Source organism: Oculina patagonica, chromosome 13 (assembly GCF_052425735.1).
Source record: "Oculina patagonica isolate OP01 chromosome 13, crgOcupat, whole genome shotgun sequence".
Classification (NCBI taxonomy): domain Eukaryota; kingdom Metazoa; phylum Cnidaria; class Anthozoa; order Scleractinia; family Oculinidae; genus Oculina; species Oculina patagonica.
In genome coordinates, this window is record NC_135770.1 from 9,084,556 (window position 1) to 9,106,139 (window position 21,584).

At 37.9% G+C, this 21,584-nt stretch overlaps 3 protein-coding genes across 3 annotated transcripts; 2 read left to right on the forward strand and 1 right to left on the reverse strand.

Annotated features, from left to right (window-relative positions):
* The first annotated feature begins 1,041 nt into the window (after positions 1-1,041).
* LOC144635060 (uncharacterized) lies at positions 1,042-2,943 on the forward strand. Its single transcript, XM_078494131.1, has 2 exons — positions 1,042-1,118; positions 1,773-2,943. Exons 1-2 carry the CDS (start codon positions 1,090-1,092, stop codon positions 2,554-2,556), a joined length of 813 nt encoding a protein of 270 aa, XP_078350257.1. The 5' UTR covers positions 1,042-1,089; the 3' UTR covers positions 2,557-2,943.
* A 195-nt stretch (positions 2,944-3,138) lies between these two features.
* On the reverse strand, positions 3,139-4,666 carry LOC144635022 (uncharacterized). The gene is made up of 2 exons (XM_078494091.1): positions 3,943-4,666; positions 3,139-3,777 (listed from the first exon to the last, which is right to left on the reverse strand). The coding sequence occupies exons 1-2, from the start codon at positions 4,604-4,606 to the stop codon at positions 3,365-3,367; spliced, it is 1,077 nt and encodes a 358-aa protein (XP_078350217.1). The 5' UTR covers positions 4,607-4,666; the 3' UTR covers positions 3,139-3,364.
* Positions 4,667-12,106: 7,440 nt separating this feature from the next.
* Positions 12,107-20,155, forward strand: LOC144635076 (uncharacterized). The gene is made up of 5 exons (XM_078494156.1): positions 12,107-12,347; positions 13,552-13,643; positions 14,858-14,974; positions 16,155-16,263; positions 18,593-20,155. Exons 1-5 carry the CDS (start codon positions 12,123-12,125, stop codon positions 18,695-18,697), a joined length of 648 nt encoding a protein of 215 aa, XP_078350282.1. The 5' UTR covers positions 12,107-12,122; the 3' UTR covers positions 18,698-20,155.
* The last annotated feature ends 1,429 nt before the right edge of the window (positions 20,156-21,584 follow it).

The window sequence follows — 21,584 nt, forward strand, 5'->3', positions numbered from 1 at the left end:
TAAAAGGTTATTTTAAGCCATAGTTTAGCAACCAAACAACAACAAGGTCCTACTTCGCTACACTTGAAAGGTAAAGGTTACTTGTTCTCTAAGAAAGTAGTTTTCTCCAGGTAACACTACAACATCTCTAGCACTATTTAGTTCAGCTTCTTGACAAAAACACTGCCATTTTTTTTAGGAAGTCGTCCTGGGGTATTCCCGTTCATGCTAACAAACATTCATTAAACTAAAGACAGGCATATTACTTTAATTTCTTTACTCCATAATATGCTTACATGAATACATCATTCGTATTTGCGAGTAAATTCCTGGCAGCTTGGCAGCTTTAAACTGTACCTATAGACGAGGTTGTACGCAGAAAAAAACTGAAAGAAACTAAAATGTCTTTCCATTCCGTCTATGTTCTTGAAGAACCTTCTGTAACCCTCACAGCAGCTTCACAGAGATCTCCTGGTCTGCAGACTTCCACACCAAAAACAAGGCTTGAATTCATCCGCGGGTTTTTGTATTTCTAAAATTAAATTACTGCGACTTTTTCTACACATATCGCACGGCTGTTCTGTGATTTTTTCACATTTTTGGCAATTGAAAAGAGAAGACGAGACATGAAAGAAGTTCTTTGCGATCGCTGCACGGACCGCCATGTTTATTTTTGAGCAGGCGCGTTTCAGCGGATAACTTCATGAAATCCCATTTGCTACACATGCGCAGACAGAATGCCCCTCTGCTGTACACCTGATAGTAGGGACCTTTAGCACCGACGCCGAGGACGTGAACGTCACCGACCGGAAGTTGAGAAAATGAACTTTGATGCTACTACGCATGCCCAATCGTGCGGAACTCGTCGTCCACACCTCGTTGAGGACGTCGTTTGCCGCCATTTGCCGTTCAGTGTCGAACGAAGGTATGTTTTATATGTTTACTGTCTTTTGCTGACTTATTTTGGGGATTTTTTCAATTTAAAGTGTCGGTATGTGGACAAGATAGGTACCGTAAGTTATTTGATCGAACCGTGAAGAACCATATTAATTTCTTGTTTTCTTTTCACCTGCAGAAAGAGCTTTGAGCTTTGCAGCTGTGTTTACAGTGATGGCGGATGATGATACAAAGAGTACAGGGTTCGTACATAAATCTTATAAGTGCTTTTTAAAAATATAAGTCGCATGCTTTCAACTGCATTTCATTGTAGCTTTGAAAATCAAAGTTGTCCGTTTAAATTTGCGGTTACCGTATCGACCAAGTTCCTTCTGAAATGTTTTATTTCTCACTAAGTTGTCGTTGATACTGAATGAAGCCTAAATTGTCGTAGAGGGTAATTTTTGTAATCAAAGATTGCCAACACGCGTTACACGTTTTATCCTATTTTAATTTTAGCCGGAAAAAATAAACAAAGGTTTATTTACAACTTACAGCACTGAAAACTTAGTATATACACTTGAGGCCTCGAGATTAATTTTACTCGCAATGCAGAGGGTACTTTTTTTTCTACAATTCAACGATTCCCAAAACGTATTACATGTTTTACCTTATTTTACTTTTAGCCGGACGAAAAAATAAACAAAAGTTTATTTACAACTTACAGCACTGAAAACTTAGTTTATACACTTGAGGCCTCAAGATTAAATATATTTTACTTGCAATGCAGTTTAAATAATATAAACTGCATGATTGTAAAAATAATTCCACTCACTCACTCAATCCTCTTCGTGCCCTTGGGCACATAAGGCCGTAAAAAATTCCATACCTAATAAAACAATTGTATTTGTTTTCAGAAATTATGCAATGAAATGGTCAGAAGAACATGATCGCATGCTTTGCACAGAAGTCCTTGTCTTGGAACCATGGAAATTCCCTAAGCAAAGCAAAGAAAGAGGAGAGGTCTGGGGCGAAGTAGCATTACGTTTAAATGGCACAAACTATCCCAAATTCAAAGTCAGTAAGCGTTCTGTCAGGGAAAGACTCACTCTTTTGGTCAACAAATACAAAGAAAAGACGAAAAAGGAGGAGCAAGGTTCTGGGATTGAATGTGACGATGAAACCGAATTAGAGAAGGCATTGTCTGAGATCATCGAAAAAGACCAAGCAGCTGATTTGGAAAGGAAACAAAATTCGAATACTCTTACTAAGAAGAATGAAAGTGACAAGGCCTCTGCAGAAGAGAGTAGATTAAAGGCCATGGAGCGCCAGGGGCAAACCAAAAAGAGGAATGCTGATGCAAGCTCTGATCAAGTTACGCCACCAAAAAGCAGAAAAAGCACCACTGAAGCTGCGCAAATTCTGAAAGAAAAGTATGAGAATGAAAAAGAAATCAGGAAGGAAGAAATGGAAATTAAGAAGAAAGAACAAGAAAATAGAGCTGCCGAGCAACAGATGCTGATGGATCAGCAGAGACACAGCCAGCAACAATACCAGGATGTATTAAAGGTCATGACTGAACAGCAGCAGAGACAGGAACAGCAGATGCAAAATTTCCAAATGCTTTTTTTGCAGCAGCAACAACAGCAGAGCCAGGTACTCATGGGTTTACTGGAAAGAGTCCTGCCCAAGTCCTCATAAGAGGAAGGCAAAAGAGCTGTTGTGGTTAACATTTTATTTAATGGTCAATTTTTAAAATTAAAATTAAAAAGAGATATAAAGTTGCAGTTTATGAAAACCTAGGTGAACCCTTTCACCCCATGGGGTGCCGAGTTAAGAACTGAAAAAAGTTAAATTTAATATTCATGTTTTGTTACAATTTTAAGTGTAACATGTGATTTTCATGGCAACCAAATGTTTTCCTTTAGGGTTGACCAAAATTTATATTTTTGTGTTTTATCTTTTAGAAGTTTTGAAGAACATACCAGAAGAGATCGAACCTTACTCAGTGTTATTGTCTTTATTGTCTATTTTAATGTATTTATTTTCATTTTTCTGGTTAATCAAGGGGGTGGGTAGCCACCCAACCCATCCCCCTGGATCCACCCCTGAATGATCCCTTCCCTTTTTGCATTTTTGTTTTCTATTTTTTAAGAGGGGGTGAGGTACTTTCAGTCCACCCCCAGTCTAAAAAAAGGCCAAGGCTAATAAGGGTTAAAGGACCATTCTTTGTAGAAGGGGGGAGGGGGGTTGTTGGGATGTTTTATTTGTTCCTGCAATGTCCCCTTCCCTACAATCTGCATTTTTTGCCCCATAACATGTATTGTATGTCCAGGAAAATAATGCTGTATCATAAAAAAATATGTTGGGATCAAAAGATATGTTGGGATTTTTTATTTGTTCCTGTAATGTCCCCTCCCCTACAATCTGCATTTCATGCCCCATTACATTTTTCGTTTGTCCAGAAAAATAAAGCTGTATCATAAAAAAAATATACAGCTATTTTACTTTATTGAAAGTATTGCTCCAGGGCGGGGGGCTCAATACCAAAGTAGTCGCTGGTGGTATTACCATAAAGGCATGTTATGGCATTACGAAGTAGTGTGCACACAACATACATTTTACCGACATTGCTTAGGCCGATCTTCAAATTCTTTTTAAAGTCAAGAAATTTGAAAGAGTTAATGAAATCACCGAAAAGCCATTCCACTGAAATTCTTAACGCGCTCATGGGTTCGTTGTAATCCTGCATCGCGGGTGCAAGTGGGACACGACGAAACGGGGTTTGAAGATGCACACGGAGAGGGTAGGCCAAATCTCCATATATACACATGGGTTGGCCTACTGGAGAGAAAGCATACTGTTGAAGGTCACGCAATAGTCCAGAATCTGCCAACATCCCGGCGTCGTGTTTACGCCCCTCTAAAACAAAGAAAATAGGAGGTGAGAATAGAAATAGTTTGGGAAGTTTGTATAGCTAAAAACAATAAAAACAACTTTCAATATAATATTTTATTTTGTGATCGATTGTGTTTTAATAATAAAGTTCATTATAAGTATTAAAAGAGAATCAAATTAAAAACTCACCAACTGGTCCATACAAGTTTCCTATTAGTCCATTTGGTAGGGACAGGGATTGAAATTTAAGGGCATGGACCCTTTTATGTCCATTATAAACTACTCTCTGATGTTCTCCGGGTCTTGAAATGGGTCGTACTGTCCCATCGACGAAACCAAAACAATTGTCAAGCGGGGCGCCTTTTCCTGATATGGCATCTGCATAACGCTGTAAAGCCCCAGGATTCAGAAGATCTCGATTCCATTGGGTTATGAGGTGGCCGTGAACGTCAAAGATATAGTCCATGACATCATTAGTGATCAAACTTATAACAGAAACCGGTCGGCCAAAGCGCGGAATCATATCACTGAGTCGGCATGGATAGGCAACTCGTTTGAGAAGCATACATAAGGCTTCTATGTCATCGCAAATACTCCTCTGCTCGCATTTAAACACTGGTGGTAGTTGGAGTGCTGCAACAAGGCGAGGAAGGTCTTGCTTCTCAACACGAAACTCTGCTTTGCATTCGGCGCAGTTCATAGAATCCAAATCGAATCGTTCGTAGTTTCCATGAGGGAAATCTGGATTTTTTGAACTGAAGGTATCGTAAAGCAATAAAAACTCTTCATCTGAAACAATGTTGTCGGCGTAGAGAAGTATGAGCAGCTCACGAAATTCTTTGAAGGACATCATTTTCTCTGTGGACTTCAACTGGAAGATACTCGTCCTCGTAGCCGGCGCGGTCTGCTAAATGTTTATGTTTCCCGCCGTAAATGACGGTCCCGTCCCAGGACCCACTCGGTCAAACAAGGTCTCGTCCACGTCCTCGGCGTCGGTGCTAAAGGTCCCTAGTGACTGGCATGGACGACAACGTGTTAAATTTGGCGAATTATTGACTGCTGCTCACTAGAACAGCTTTACAAAACCTTTCGATGAAATCCAAGTTTGGATTTTTTTAATTGAAACTCACCTCGGAGAAGGATTTCGGTACGGTCAAAATCCGTTTTCGGATTTTGGTTTTATTGAGAAATCCGGATTTCCCAGACTTTGGACGCAGCCAGACGGAAAACAGCCACAGAAATATTTCTCAACATTTTACTTGTTTTTGTTTTAATGTTGTGCGTCCTTTTCGTCCTGTTTTCCTACGTGATTTTATATCGTGAAACACTTCACCACCAAAAGAAGATCAAAACTCAACAGCTCCCGCAAGAAGAAGTGGAAAGATTCGTTAAAGAAAGCAAAGCGCTCAAGACAACTGTGTTTGTAGTTGGTGCTGTTATGTTAAGTTTTCTACCTATGGTTATTACCGTTTTGACTATAGATTTACAGCTGACTGTAGGCTTATATAAGCCGTTGTATTTTCCACCCTGGGTCCGTACTTTTGCTATGCTTAACTCTCTTCTTAATCCACTGATTTACTGTTGGCAACAGAAAGAAATGACACAGTTTGTTTTTCCGGTTTCATCTACAGCTGTGGCACCGCCAATCTAGAATGTAAACTCAGGGGCGGATCTAGAGGGAGAGTGCAGGTGTGCACCCCCCTCCCCCTCCCCCTGAGATGACCTGCGGCTTCGATTTAGCTGTTAAAATTTGTTTACGTCATCAGTCAGTTACGCCATTCCTTAGTGCTGCAATTTCTCCTTAGAAGAATTCTGGAAGTGCACCCCCTTCTAAGAAAAATTCTGGATCCGCCCTTGAAAATCCTCAAAAAGGCAAAAATCGACTATTCTTTGTTAATGGGCTTCTGCCTCGACACGTAGAGCTATGTTATCATAAAGCAAATAAAGAAGCCTAAGCCATGTTTTATTCTGTCTTAATATACACTCTTCGTTCACTGTCCAAAATCCACGCGCGCAATTGGTTAAAATAGATCACGTGATTTTGCTTTACCTGTCGTCAGCAAACTCAGACAGTGCAGTATTGACAACAAGAGCTCTTAGAGCTTACAACTGCGCTGGTCTCGTGAGCACTTTAGGGGAGCCATGTGGGGGAACAAAAAATGCACCCCCCTCCCCTTATCCCCTTTACCAGCGTCGAACAATGTTGCGACTGACAAACAAGATGGTAAGAAAACACCTTGCGTGACATTTCATGGTTGACTAGTTCCATCCGAAATTAAACATTTTTCTTATATGCTAATGGTGGCCAAATTTAATTCCCACGATCCTGATCCGTGAAACAAAAAAATATTTTAAATCAGCATCCAGTGTTGTCTTGAATTACCGTTTAAAGGTTGAATAACCAGCTCCGAAAATGGAATATTGGAGCAGATAATTAAATCAAATTTGAGAAGAACACTAGACCTGTGTTTTGCTGAATGGGAATTCCCCGGGGAATTAATTTACCAATGACGTAACCCTTGCAAGTAAGGGCATGTTTGTTTCAGTGATTTTCCATAAGATTTCAGAAATCCTATAGATGACACAGCTCCAAAAATAAATAACGCTAAAAAGTCGAATATTTCACACTTAACATGCTAAGTTTAGACCAGAGGATTTGGTTAGTTTCCGTTTGTAGCAGATTTAAACCATTTCAGAGCATTGCGTGATTCTTGCCGATCAGTGCCTTGTGAAAGTAAAAATTTGTTAACGCCAGCACATTCCAGGACACAAACGTAATAATGTAAATAAATGTAAATTCTTGCCCGCTAAAGCGTATTTATTTAAAGCGTGAAATTTTAGTATTTTCTTTGATTCAAACGCCTCAAAATACTTCACACTGAATTTTGTAAGTAAAGATTAATGGATTCGCAAATATTTGAAAGGTAGCTGATAATAGCTTTGAAAAACTACGTGACTCGAGGTCTAGCCGATCGAAAGTAAAACTTGTCATGTCAGCACATTCTTTTACAGCAACGTAATGGTATTTATTCACAGATTCTGGCCCGCTGAAATATATTTTTCTTTCGACGCATGAAAATTTAGAATTTCCTTTGAATAAAACGCTTCAAAATCGAATATTTCACACTAAACATTCTTTGTAAAGACAAAAAATAAGAAAATGTTTCCATTTGTTACTGATTTGTAGCTTCTAAACATCGCGTGACATGAGCCTGACCGAGTGGAGGTTTGGTACAGGTCACCGACAAAACGAAAAATAACAAGAAGCTCTTAGAGCTTAAAACTGCGCTGGTCACGTGACCACCCTAGGGGTAGCTATGCGGGGAGCATAAAAAATGCACCCCCACCCCCTTATATCCCCTTTATCTGCGTCAAACAATAGTGCGACTGACAAGCATAATGGTAAGAAAACACCTTGTGGGACATTTCATGGTTGACTAGTTCCATCCGCAATTAAATAGTTTTCTTATATGCTAATGCTGGCCAAATCTAATTCCCACGATCCTGATCCGTGAAACCAAAAAATCGCTTATCGGGACGACAGGATTTTTCGGGCGAAAGTTTACAACAACTGCCCCTGGGTCTCCTCCGAGGATGAACTTTACAATTGATAAGTACGTCTGGCTTCACGCCAGGAACGTAAGTATCCGTGAGAATTTCAACAGTATTCCCCATTTGCATAAAACTGAAAACTGGCCCAATGACAATGTTTCGCAGTTTCTATACTGTTCGTATTATTTTTGAACATCTTTCACAGTTCAAAATTTTGCCCCTCTTTCGGTTTTCGTATTACAATAGGCGGTTTTAAAAATGCAGCGACTGACAAACTTTGTGTGACATTTCATGGTTGACTTGTTCCAGCCGCGATTAATTAATTCTCTTATATGCAAATTCTGGCCGAATTCCCACGCGCGGACTCTGAGGCTGTTTTTAGCACAGAGGGTATTTCCCTACCATACCGAAGTACGTAAGCGGTATAAGTCAGGGCATGTTTGTGAAGGGAATTTGTCTTCATATCTCTAAAATCCTTTCAATGACACAGGCAAAAACAAATAGATTACTCTTAAAAGAGAAATACTTTGCAATAAATTTGTTTAGTAAAGACCAAAGGATTTGCAAAGATTTTAAAGTAGCTGATAATACCTTAAAAACATTACGTGACTCGAGGTCTAGACGATCGAAACTGAAACTTGTCATGTCAGCACATTCTTTTCCACCATCGTAATGGTATTTATTCATAGATTCTGGCCCGCTTAATTATATTTCTCTTTGAAAGCGTGGAAATTTAGTATTTTCCATGGACTAAACGCTTCAAAATGGAATAGTTCACAATAAACATACTTTAAAAAGACGAAAAAAGAGAAACTTTTTTCATTTGTTACTGATTTGTAGCTTCTAAACATTACGTGACTTCAAGCTCGACCGAGTGGAGGTCTGGGACAGGTCACCGACAAAACTAAAAAAAACAAGAAGCTCTTAGAGCTTAAAACTGCGCTGGTCACGTGACCACCCTAGGGGTAGCTACGCGGGGAGCATAAAAAATGCACCCCCACCCCCTTATATCCCCTTTATCTGCGTCAAACAATAGTGCGACTGACAAGCATAATGGTAAGAAAACACCTTGTGGGACATTTCATGGTTGACTAGTTCCATCCGCAATTAAATACTTTTCTTATATGCTAATGCTGGCCAAATCTAATTCCCACGATCCTGATCCGTGAAACCAAAAAATCGCTTATCGGGACGACGGGATTTTTCGGGCGAAAGTTTACAACAACTGCCCCTGGGTCTCCTCCGAGGATGAACTTTACAATTGATAAGTACGTCTGGCTTCACGCCAGGAACGTAAGTATCCGTGAGAATTTCGACAGTATTCCCCATTTGCATAAAACTGAAAACTGGCCCAATGACAATGTTTCGCAGTTTCTATACTGTTCGTATTATTTTTGAACATCTTTCACAGTTCAAAATTTTGCCCCTCTTTCGGTTTTCGTATTACAATAGGCGGTTGTAAAAATGCAGCGACTGACAAACTTTGTGTGACATTTCATGGTTGACTTGTTCCAGCCGCGATTAATTAATTCTCTTATATGCAAATTCTGACCGAATTCCCACGCGCGGACTCTGAGGCTGTTTTTAGCACAGAGGGTATTTCCCTACCATACCGAATTACGTAAGCGGTATAAGTCAGGGCATGTTTGTGAAGGGAATTTTTCTTCTTATCTCTAAAATCCTTTCAATGACACAGGCAAAAAAAAATAGATTACTCTTAAAAGAGAAATACTTTGCAATAAATTTGGATTTGCAAAGATTTTAAAAGTAGCTGATAATACCTTAAAAACATTACGTGACTCGAGGTCTAGACGATCGAAACTGAAACTTGTCATGTCAGCACATTCTTTTCCACCATCGTAATGGTATTTATTCATAGATTCTGGCCCGCTTAATTATATTTCTCTTTGAAAGCGTGGAAATTTAGTATTTTCCATGAACCAAACGCTTCAAAATCGAATAGTTCACACTAAGCATACTTCATAAAGACAAAAAAGAGAAAATTTCTCCATTTGTTACTGATTTGTAGCTTCTAAACATCGCGTGATTTCAAGCTCGACCGAGTGGAGGTCTGGGTCTGGTCACCGACAAAACGAAAAAAAATAATAATAATAATAAACCGCGTGCAGAGCAAGAACTGCGCAGCGCAGTTAATAATAATAATAATAAACCCCGTGCAGAGCAAGAACTGCGCAGCGCAGTTAATAATAAACCCCGTGCAGAGCAAGAACTGCGCAGCGCAGTTAATAATGCACGAAAATCGTGCATTATTGAAAATGTCTTCAGCTTCAAGGCTTGTAGAAGTGGAAGAAAAATATATTCCTCAAATTATCAACGATCTAATACCAAACAAAATCGAAGAGGATAACAACTTGAAGCGCTTTCATGTTCAAAGGTAAACTGCAGCTCAATAAATACATTTTTGTGTGCGATTGACTTGCTTGTAGTTGCTTGATTGTGAAAGCCATCGACTTGCTTTGAACAAGCTTCTCGCTGACTGTATTTATGAACGACCACAGTTGATGTACGATTTAATGAACCATTTTAAGCTTTATTTCTGTACGGCTAATTTGTGATTTTTATATTATTGATGTAATCCCGTGTAATTATGTACTACTACACTTCTTATTTTAAAACATTAAGTTTGTTTTTTGAAGTTCGTTAAGTCGATGATCACTTGCAGTTCGATGCAGTGTACTCAGATTGTATATTAAAAGGGTTAGAGTCTGTTCGTTCGTGTTTTGTTGACAAATACACGCACTTGCTGGCCTCACAATGAACTCGAAATTTTCAATACTGCACTCGGCTACGCCTAGTGCAGTATTGAAAATTTCTCGTTCATTGTGCGACCAGCGCGTGCGTGTATTTGTCAACAAAACACTCACAACAGTCTCTAACCCATAAATAAAACACTCCGGGCATTTGAGAACACTCGAGAAATGTAGAAAACATTCGCCTGCGGCTCATGTTTTCTACATTTCCCTCGTGTTCTCAATTGCCCGGAGTGTTTTATGACAGTATAAAACATGGCTTAGGCTTCTTTCTTTGCTTTATGATATAGATTTTAGACACCGCGAGTGAAAAGTTTAATTAAAAATATGTACAACAAGAGCGAGTAAACAAAGATGAAAAGCAGAAAATAGTTTACGGGAAGACCAGAAAACTGACACAATTTCATTCAGTATTCGACGTAAAATAAGGCTAAGCATTTCAGGTAAGTTTGTTACCTTTTAATCTTGATCTTGTCTTTTTGAACTTCGATAAACTTCACCGACTGCACCGAGTGCAATTTCATCTCAGCATAATATAGTAGTCTCGATGACATCCGTCCCTTGCTTCGTTCGACTTGTAAGGATGGGCCGATACTCGATACCAAATATTCGATACATCGATATTTTGACAATGTTGAAAAGTATCGATACTTTCGAAAAATATCGCACTTTCGATACGTTTTCGATACTGCACACGTGACCTGAGCCTGCGGTCTTCTGGTCAGCACCTGAGGTTTAAAAATGCACTTTTGCGCAAACAAATATTGATTTTCTTGTCAATATTTGGATGTTTCCGCCTTGACTTGATCTACTCCATAGCAGGAGCCCATTCCTGTCCATAGTGAAACAAAAAGACAAAAAATCAACATCCCTGGCTAATATTTATAATGCCAAGACTGTCTTTTGTATGGTCAATCAAATCACGTGACATACCAATGACGTCAGTACGGAAATGACGTCATAATATCGATATCGATATCGATATCGAGAAAAAAGGCAAATATCGTATCGATATCGTATCGTTTTGAAAAACCGGTATCGGCCCATCCTTATCGACTTGAACAAGGCGTATAATTTCCAGAAAAGCTATTGCTTCGGATATTCCCGTAAACCTTAATTGTTGTCACAATCAAGTTCCAGCATGAATAGACGATTTAAGAGGAGATTGTCGAAGAAAATCTTCGAAAGAAAACTCTCTCGCTCGCTTTCCTTGCGAGTTTCATTCAACTCAAGCAGTGGACACCGCGCCACAATTTTTCCCGCCTCACTTCGTTTACATCAAAATGAAATGTCCAGTGGATTTATACTTAAAAAGAAATTTAATAAAACAATTATTCCATTCGCCCTTGTTGGATACGAGTGGTTATAGCCAACGAACAGTCAACGACGCGCGAAGCACTCGAGGAAAGCTGACGAAAAACAATAAAACATGATTTTTCTATGTTTTATACTCTGATAAAACATAGGTTTTTAGCCAATCAGAGCGCGCGTAGACTCCTATCTATATTATAATTGATGATAATATATTAATAAAAGCAACCGCTAAAAATATACGTGCAGTGAGTATTTATCTTTTTCTTGTGTCTGCCCTCATGAAGATGTAGTTCAGTAAGAGATGCAGTAAAAACGTTGTCTGTGTCATGGTCGAAAATGAATTCAGTGAAAAGTCAAGGATAAAAATAAAAGATTCGCACTTTTCTCAGAAAGTATCAAGAACTTATTATTCTCGTTCAGATAAAATAAAAACATTTCATCGTTAAAAAGATCTTCACGGTTTCAGCGGTTTTCTCGAAAGATGGCGCGCGCGTTTGTCAATAGCCCAATTTCGATATATTAAAATTCAACCCAAAACAATAGACCTCGGGACGAGGCTCCGGGGACTAAACTATAGAGTTTGTGGGGTTTATTCCCCGGAGCCTCGTAGTGATGTCTATCGTTTTAGGCCGAATTTTAAAATATCGAAATTGGGCTATTAACAAGAAATCTGGGAACGAGTTAAAATCGTTGATGGTCGAGTAGCCTGGGGCCGAAGTTAACACAAACAACATGGCTGCCATACCAGGGTTTTTGCACTTTTACACTTCAAAGGACTATATCACCATCAGTTTAGTGCAAATCCTGGCAGCTTGGACGTCTGTTGCTGTTTCAAACTATGCTGTACCATCGACGTCATTAATGACTCGCACAGCTGGCTCGCTGAGGCTGTTCTGTTCTGTGTTCTCGGTGTTATGTTTTACTCTGATACGGATAAAGTCAAGGATAAAATTGACGGTAAGATACGCTTTCTTGTTTGTGTTCTTCTCCTGAACTCACTTTGGCATAGCTACAGAATACAGGCCCCTTTTGAAGATGGATGTATTTCGTGGCTCGTTTAGCTCGGTAGTCACTGGCGAGCGAAACGAGCCACTAAATCTACTAAACCCACGGGAATCTGGCATCGTGAAGCTCCCCCAGGGTAAGGATTTTGACATCTAAAATGGTCTGCTGGGTTAGAAATTTAAGAGGAGATATGTGAAATTGGACATTTTCTAGGTGCCCAGGGGTGGGGAATTCATGACTTTCAAAAAAATGTCAAATTCCCCTGGGGTTGCCCCCCCCCCCACCCCCATCCTGGGGCAAACCATTGATAGGTGCATTACAAACTAATAGCCCAATTTTGATATATTATAATTTCGGCCTTAAACAATAGACCTTAGCATGAGGCTCCGAGAAATAAACTAAAGAGTTTGTGGGGGTTTTTCTCCAGAGCCTCGTAGTGATGTCTATTGTTTTAGGCTGAATTATAAAATTTCGAAATTGGCTATTAATAATTGGATTTAACTGAAACCCAATGTTAGAGCCATGAAGCCGTATATCAGGAAAAATCCTGACTGTTAAAATAAGATTTTAATTTATAAAATTCAAGTACATTTGGATACATTCATAAAATAAAAAACTATAAAACTCAATAATAATCAATAACAAAAAAAAGTTTTTTGTCGACAATCATCATTATCCTCTGTTATATACTCCTTGATTAATATAAATTCATAATTATAATGTAATTGATAGTTGAAATAATTAATTAATTATAATTTGTACATAATTATGTATTGCCAGCAACAGGATCCCGAAAACCATTATGTACATCTGTAATCAGTCGGATAATACATGTTGACATACAAAAGCAATAGCCCTAGAAAATTAATTTATTTTAAACTTATGGTGTGGAGCTCATGATGCACGCCAAAAAAATGTACAAAGTTGAAAACAGAAAACATGTTTACAGTCTTTACACATGCCCTACTCTGAAAACTGGATCTCAGAATGCTACATTCTTGTTCTTAGAACTAAAGGAATAAAAATATCATTATTAAAGTGAATTTTATAGGTAATTATCATCAACATTATCATTATCATCATCATCATCATTATTATTATTATTAGCTATTTGGTAACCACTTTATGTAGTAATCATACATCTCGTTTTACACAGACATGGCAAGTTGCCAAACTTATCATTCTCGTATTTGGATCAGCAGCAGTTTTCCATCTTATTGCCATCTTGTTTGGAGCTTCAATATTGGAGTATGTATCTAAAATAAGGTTATGAATGTGAAGTATGAGAGCTTTCATTAGGCCTGGGCACCAGACAAATAACCATTTAGCCCTCTTAGGCACTCATTTGCAATGTATATGTTGCAGTTAATTTTTGATCTTAGTTAATTTTTTATTTTAACTAGTTAGTTTTTTTTCTAACTAGTTTTTTTTTTATTCTTGGTTAATAAGTAGAAAAAGTAGAACACCTCCCCCCTTGATATCTCATACCCTCCCCCCCATCCTTACTAACCCTCCCCTACTATCTGCTACTATCCCTCTCCCCTAAGTACTATCATTTATTTATTTTTCTTTTTTACTAACCTGCACTAGATTTGAACTCTCAACCTCTGGATTTGCTGTCCAACCCCTTACCACTTTGCCACGTAGGAAACGTTGGGTGAACCACTATTTTTTTAAAATATATGATACCCCAACCCTAACCCCATTATTTAACTAGTTAAAAAAATCAACTAGTTAGAAAAAACTAACTAGTTAAAATAAAAAATTAACTGAGATCAAAAATTAACTGCAACATTACCTTCCCTTTTTCTTTCCTTTTTTTTTTTTTTTTTTTTGGTGGGTTGGTGGTTTTTTTTTTTTTTTTTATACCTTCCACTAATGAAAAGAACTGGATAAGTCATCAAGCACTCTGCACACATTGCAGGCTCATGATTAAGTGCCTGTGACTTTGCATGGAGGCAGCTATTCATCTTTACTAACCATCAGCTAACCATCCTACCCAGATGCACTAGTTAACTAACTGGGCCTGTTCAAAATCTTAAAATGAAACCCCTGGTAAGACGCCAAACATGTTTAACGGGGGTCATAAATGGCACCTCAAAATTTTGCATTGTTTGCAAATTAAAATGATGCTTCTGTTCAGAATACTGCCAAAACATTTTGTGGGTGCTCGTTTCTTGTGCTTGCATATGTTTATAAGTGTTTGCATGCTCAGTTTTTTTTGGAGGTGCGTTTTGATAAGTGCTCATTGCCGGCTTGCAAGGCTACTTTTTGTCAAGCTTGTGCTCGCAAAGAAAAATGCTTTGCTAACCTACTTGCAAAGGCCACTTGATACCTCTTCTAGTCCTCCACTTTTAAGTATTGCCTACATCTTAAACTTTGGGTAAATTTGGGAGCACTACAAAAATTAAAGGTGCAATTCACTTCCCCTTACTGATGTGTGAAATCACTTGTTTGGACAGACAAAGTGAAGAGACATTCTGCTGGGCATTACTGATGTCTCACCTGGTTGTACTTCCTGCTTGTAGTCTGCTTGGAGCACAGTTGGACCTCTTACCAAAGATATTTTTTAGTACTTGGTAAGTACATTCCCATCCTCGGATACCCAAGGACAGTAAGTGGGAGTGAGGGAAAGTCAAAACTGCGGTAAACAAATTTGCAAAGAAAAGTTGGGGTGAAAGCAAGGAGTCCCTAGAAAAGTCTTACCATGAAACAGCTCTGTTTGGAACTGGCGTGGTAAGACTCTTTCCCCAGGGGCTCCTCGATGTCCTCCACTTTACTTCACCTTTTTTTTTTTTTTCCTTTTTTTTTTCTTATTCCAGATCCCCGGCAGAAAGAGGTTTGACTGGAAATGACTCCGGCTATTACTGACTCTTGCTATAACGGACACTAAACGACGCCCCAAGCATGTCCGCTATAACGAGAGTTGACTGTATGCAAAACTGGGCAGTTAAAATTTTTTTTTGGAATTTTTTTTCCAAATAATCCATAAGTCATACACAAAAACTTGGAGAGATATAATGGTGTAGTCCATAAAAGAGTGTTGTTGTCAATAATGATAAAATTTTAATGTAATAACAAAAAAGATGCATTTATTGGCTGCCATCACTCCTGTCACCATTCCGTATTAGCAACTATGTAAAACCTTAAAGGAGTTACGTCACAGGGATTTTGCATATTTTTGGTCTAAACTGTTCTGAAATTAGTGGTAGGCAACTTAAGGATTAAAAACTTTACCTTTGAACAACTAAAGGAAGATACTTATATTACATGTATAACCTTAATTTGCGGATAGAAACCAAACAAGAGTTTAAGGATTGATTTGTTTTTAACACGCAAAAATTAAGACAAATTGAAAGTTGAGCTTCAATTTTGCAAGTTGTAATCCTTTTCCATCCTAGCCATCTGCAATCAAAGATGCTCGTTAACAGTTTCAGTGTGATGGCAATTGTTAATAAAAATGGACCATTATTTTTAGGTTTCCTGTGACACAATTACATATTTGGCTGATCAAAACTGTTAATCTGTGACAATGCCCCTTTAACAAAACACAATAATAATGAAAAATAAAACCCAATCCTACAATCTTAGACACAACTGTTGAGTCACATTTTTTTTTTCGTGGGCTTGTACGAATCCTACTCAAGATTAATTTTAACTTCGCAAACTAAAAGTTTAACCAACTTAAAGTAGCAGAAAGTTTATCAACACAATTGTGCCACAGCACCTTATCTGAAAGTATACCTGTCTTTTTTGCAGGTCGGATGCTACTCCTGAAGCCTACTTCCAATGTTCGATCATATTTACTCTGATAGGTGCATGGCTTGGTGCTTTTCCAATTCCCTTGGACTGGGACAGACCCTGGCAGGTTAGGCAGGGAGGGGACTGGATTCATTTTGACTCATTACATACATTTACTAGTTGTTTCTTCAAGCTTAGAGATGGCAAGGCATTGACAGTTAAACAGTTTGATAAATGATAGACCATGGTAGAACAAGGTTCCCCTGTCAAAGGTTGCTCATTCATGTGTATCCGTTTTTACCTCTACTCATTGAGAAAAAAAATACTTGCGATCATTTACGTCAGTGACTACAGTACCGCTCAAAAGTAAGTTACCACCCTCTCGTGAGACAAGAGTCTCGTCTCTCAAGACGCGAACTCATCTCGCGAGACGCTTGAAAAAAACTGCAAGTTCACGGTTCTTACTTTTCTGGAGATTTTAATTACCCATTTTTAACCATATATATAGAAACAATATAACCGAGTAAACATCGCCTAGTAAGCAAAGATTACCTGTGGTTGAAAATAGATAATGCGACGTTTGACATGTCGGCCATTCAACTTCAAGCGAGTTCTTTTTTCCCTGAATATCGCGTGTATTCCAAAGCAAAAGTCTTATTCAAAGTTGTATATTTTAAATCAAAATCATTTCGTCCATGGCTTTTTAAATCAGGGTTTCCAGTCAAGTAAAGTAACACTTTGAAATTTATCAATTGATTACTTTTGAGTGGTACTGTAAGTAGTATAAAAATACCCCTGGCAAAACCCTTTGTTTATTGAAAGGTTATAAAGTTCCCCAAAAAATCCTACTAAATAATAAGAAGTCAAATTCCCAAAATAGATACAGTAGAACCCCGGTAACTCGAACTCGGATAACTCGAACAACCCCGCTAACTCGAACAAACTTCCATTTCCCTTGGATTTGACCCCACTTTTCAGTCATTTTTACTCGGTTAACTCGAACTCGGATAACTCGAAAACCCCGCTAACTCGAACTAAATTTCATTTCCCTTGCTCAAAATTTGGGTCAAATTTACCCTGATAACTCGAATTCTGGTTCTTGCAGCTTGCCACGGATGCCATTGAAATATCCCATTCAGTTCTTCTTGTCGTGTAATCGGTTTTAAACACTAAAACGAACACTATAGTAATTTGATTTAAATTAGAGCAACGAATATATCACGTATCTGACAGTCGTTTTCCACTCTTATCATAAAAAAGTATGATCGTGAGAGAGTTTCTGACAAGATAAGTTTAATTTGCACTGTACTGTGTACTGAAGTGCTAAAAAATCGATAAACTATCGATTATTAACTTGGTAAGTTAAATATTCAATCGACCCCGATAACTCGAAACCCCGCTAACTCGAACTGTTTTTCGTTTCCCTTCAGAGTTCGAGTTACCAGGGTTCTACTGTATATCCTTAACTACCCACTGGTAAATTGAAGGGCTTGGTGGAAAAAGGGCAGTAGTGATTTTTGACTTGAACTGAACATTACCAAAACAACTCCATATTTCATTGAAGCTTTGTTTATGTGTGTGAAACAATGTCCTGTATTTTGTTTTCTTTTGTTTTTTTTTTGAGATATACATTGTAACACGTATAAAAAAAGGTTGGTTTATCCTGGTGACATCTTTAGGAGTTTCGTGATAAAATATAAACAAAAGGAACCATTTGCTTGACAGAACAGTGAAACCAGCAAAGCTCAATTTGTTTCAACTTGTCTTTTTTTGCTAATCAGAGTTGTTTTGGCAATGTTCAATTTTAGCCAAAAATCACTACTGCCCTTTTTCCACAGAGCCCTTCAATTACCAGGGTAAGATATACAGTGTACCTACCCTGGGAATTTGCCTTTTGCGCATGCACGAGCAAAAATGTCATAAAATGTGATGCTAGTGAAAAGAAAGACATGTCTTCGTGTTGCAAGTGGTGTTTTTAGTAGGTTGGAGTTTATTTAGCTCATAACTGACCCCAAAATGTCAAAAATCTCCGGGAGTCAATGTGGCTAAACACTTACGAATGTTTTTAAATGTTACGAATGTTTTTAAACAGTGATTTTGTCTTACCGCGTTTTGATACTAAACGCTACGGGAAACATTGTATCAGATATCTTGGACCACTTCTATGGTCAAAATTAGGCAAAGACGTGAAAAACTCGCCGACTGTGGCTGCATTCAAAACTAAAATTAGAAAACTCAATCTATTGGACTACGTGGACAACAATAGTAACTGTTGCAAACTCTGTTGCGCTTAAGACATTGTAAATATTAGTTTTTAGTTTTTAGTTAAGTATTTTAAATATTTTTAGCTTAGCATTATTAATAGTATTTTAGGTATTTTAATTGTGTCCCCAATAAGTCTATAAGGGCTAAACACACAGACACGGTAATAAAGTTTTTATCTTATCTTATCTTAGGTTTGGCCAATTCCGTGTGTGATTGGAGCCATTGTGGGTTACATTGTAGGACTGGTGATTTCAACTGTGACATTTACTTTAAATGAAGGAAGATTCAACCCATGATGAACAAAAGCTCATCTGATATGAAGCTCTTATCTGTAGCTCAAGACTGCTCGTTCTACAAGATAAGACCAGAGAAGTTGATGGCAGGGTAGCCTGCGTTGCAGCCGGACGTGTCACAAAATCCTCGATATAGTTCGTCTGCAACGCAGGCTAATGACAGCGTCACGCAGTGGATAAATCAAGACTTTGTCGTCCAGTTTTAACCAACTGTAAGAAGCAGTAAGAAAAAAAAGAAGTCGACTTTCGGTTGTGTAACATAGCTGTGAGATCTCGTGTATTCAGCCAACATTTCTCTTGAATGGATAAAATAATGCACTTTTCGAAAACCAACTGATACGCTATCCACTGGATAATTTATTCCGTAGTCATAGTGTTTTCCGTCCTTTAAACAGCCAGGGCTAATAAACAAGCACACTACAAAAAGATAAACACTGCATAAAATATAAACAATTCTTATAAAAAATCTACTGTTCCACAGTTTTGGGAAGACTGAGCATCAACTTTCGCCGGGGTGGGGGAGGGGGAACTGTCCAAAAATTTGGGGGGTGGTGTGCGGCGCGTTCTTTAAACCGATACCCTCTTTCAGACCAACATATGGGATTTTCCTCACCCTATTTTAGACCAGACCCTACCCAGGAACCGCTCAGACAGGCTGTGTAAACATTTGAGAAGGGCTCCAAATTCCTGGTGTTAATAAAGTTGCACTTCTCAGGAGATGAATTGTAACCGAAGTGGTCAAAATTGATACCCTATTTCGGAGCAAAACAGCATGCAAGCGTTACCCATAGTGTCTCTACCCACTTTACCCAGGACACTTCTGGCAAGTGTTTAGGTAACTAGCGAAGCTATAACTCTTTTATTTGGATCCTTGAGCCAGGATATTTTTATAAGGCTTTCTTTTCAGTTGCCAAAGTTGACTTCAAAATCTTTCGTTTTTTCCAGCGCAGTTTCCACATTCCCCTTATTAAGTTGGTCGATTTTACAGAGGGAACTATAAACCAGTTATAGCACACGTTTTAATATGTTATGAAGGTTTTTAAAATCTGCCTTGGCCGGGCTCTAGGTAAATTACTTGCAAAACCTTTGCACGTTTAATTTTTGGACACTTTATCATATTCGGACAGCTTAAGTAAATTTACGCCTACAAAACTCGAATTAAACTGAAACAACATATGGCTGTGAAAATGATAGTATTACTGCACCCTCAAGGTTTTACAGATATAACGACGCGAATTTAACAAGCCGTTACGTATCTCAAGCCGTGTCTCAACTGGGGTTCGCTCCATAAAGGAAACTAAAGCTTTGGAGCTCGAAGTGGCTAATGATCTGCTACAAGATCTTCAAAATAATCATATGTTTCTAGTCTCTTAGTTACAGCTTCCACTTTTTCTGCCATCTCAAAAATTTATGACAGTTCTATTTTCGGACACTTTTTGTCCGAAATTAAAATCGTCCGGAATTTTTTGCAAGTAATGTACATTAACGTTAGGTTTGGAGACGTTCCTCGTTCTAGTCAAATCGCTTCGAGCTTAAATGATTGATGTTAGCTATCTGGTTAGAACGCTAGCGAGAACAAAACTATTTTTCAAATGAAGTAACAGTGAATTTTTCTCTGAAGAGTTTCTATGGCATGTTTGTTGAGAGCGGAAAGCATGTCAAAACGGCTCAAAAGAAGGTGCGAATGTTTATGACCGGTAACAAGGGTCGCGAAACTATATGAGATAATGAATGCACCTGTAATAATTAGCAGAGCATACAATATATTACTATATTACTTTTCAGACGTCCATTGTGTGAGAACAGGATTTCTTTTTTCAAATTTCGGTTTTTCAATTAAAAAAAAATGTTTTTGCTAGTTTGGTACTTTTCTTCGTCTGAGATGCCTTTTATTTCTGCTGAAATTTTGCTTTTGTTTAGAAATTTTGTTTAATGTGGTAACCATGATATATTTCATAACAACTATTTGAAAAGATTGAAAACCAAGGTCTGTTGAAAGCTCACGATTTTGTGTGTGTGGATCGGTCTACAATGTATTTCAATGGAAGGGAAAAAAAATGAAAACAAAAATACAGATCAGTTAAAATTTTCAAATACTATACTGCGAAAATGGTGTGATCACCGACTCAAAAAAAAGCCCTTAATTGTGTAGATAGTGACAGACTTGAATTAAAATTTAGCACAATAACATGAGCGTAAAGCAGTTTCCGTGCGAAATGTGCTCGAAGTTTTTCACACGTTCTCACTTTAAGAAGGACGGGTCTGAGCTGAGGTTAAAAATTATTTTGTTATTCAAATGGAATTTGGTGGTTTACTTGTTTACAAATATTTCGAGTGAATATTTAACTACATCCTTTGTATTCGGCTTATTGTGGTAGTTTTTAATGTGCTCATTTCCAATTTTTAAAACAAAAGATTAGAATAACAATGCAATTATGAAACCAGTCAAAAGGTAAAGATATTGTTTTGTGGAATACTTTACAACCGTGTTTGTCGCCACGAAAATTTCATGTTAACGTTAAAAGACAAATTTACAATTATATTCTCTGTCTCAGAGTAAATAATTCAACAAGGGGAGAAATCTAGGAACGCAAACTTTCTTATCAGGCAATTTAGAGAAGTCGAACTCTTATTTTTGTCTTAATTTTTTTGTGGGTAGAAAGTCAATTAATACAAAAGAAGATCAACTGAGTAGTACAAGATGCTTGCTGTTCGGGTGCTACCTGCCATAGAAACTGTTAATTTTCTTGTAAATTTTGACACTTCTCGAAGAGGAAAATAAAAAATCTTCAGAGTTATAAAAAGGTTGTTTACCGAAATGTTTGATCGAAATTGTAAAAAAATATGAAAGTTATGGATAAGAGTACCTTTCGTTTTTTAACTGAAAATT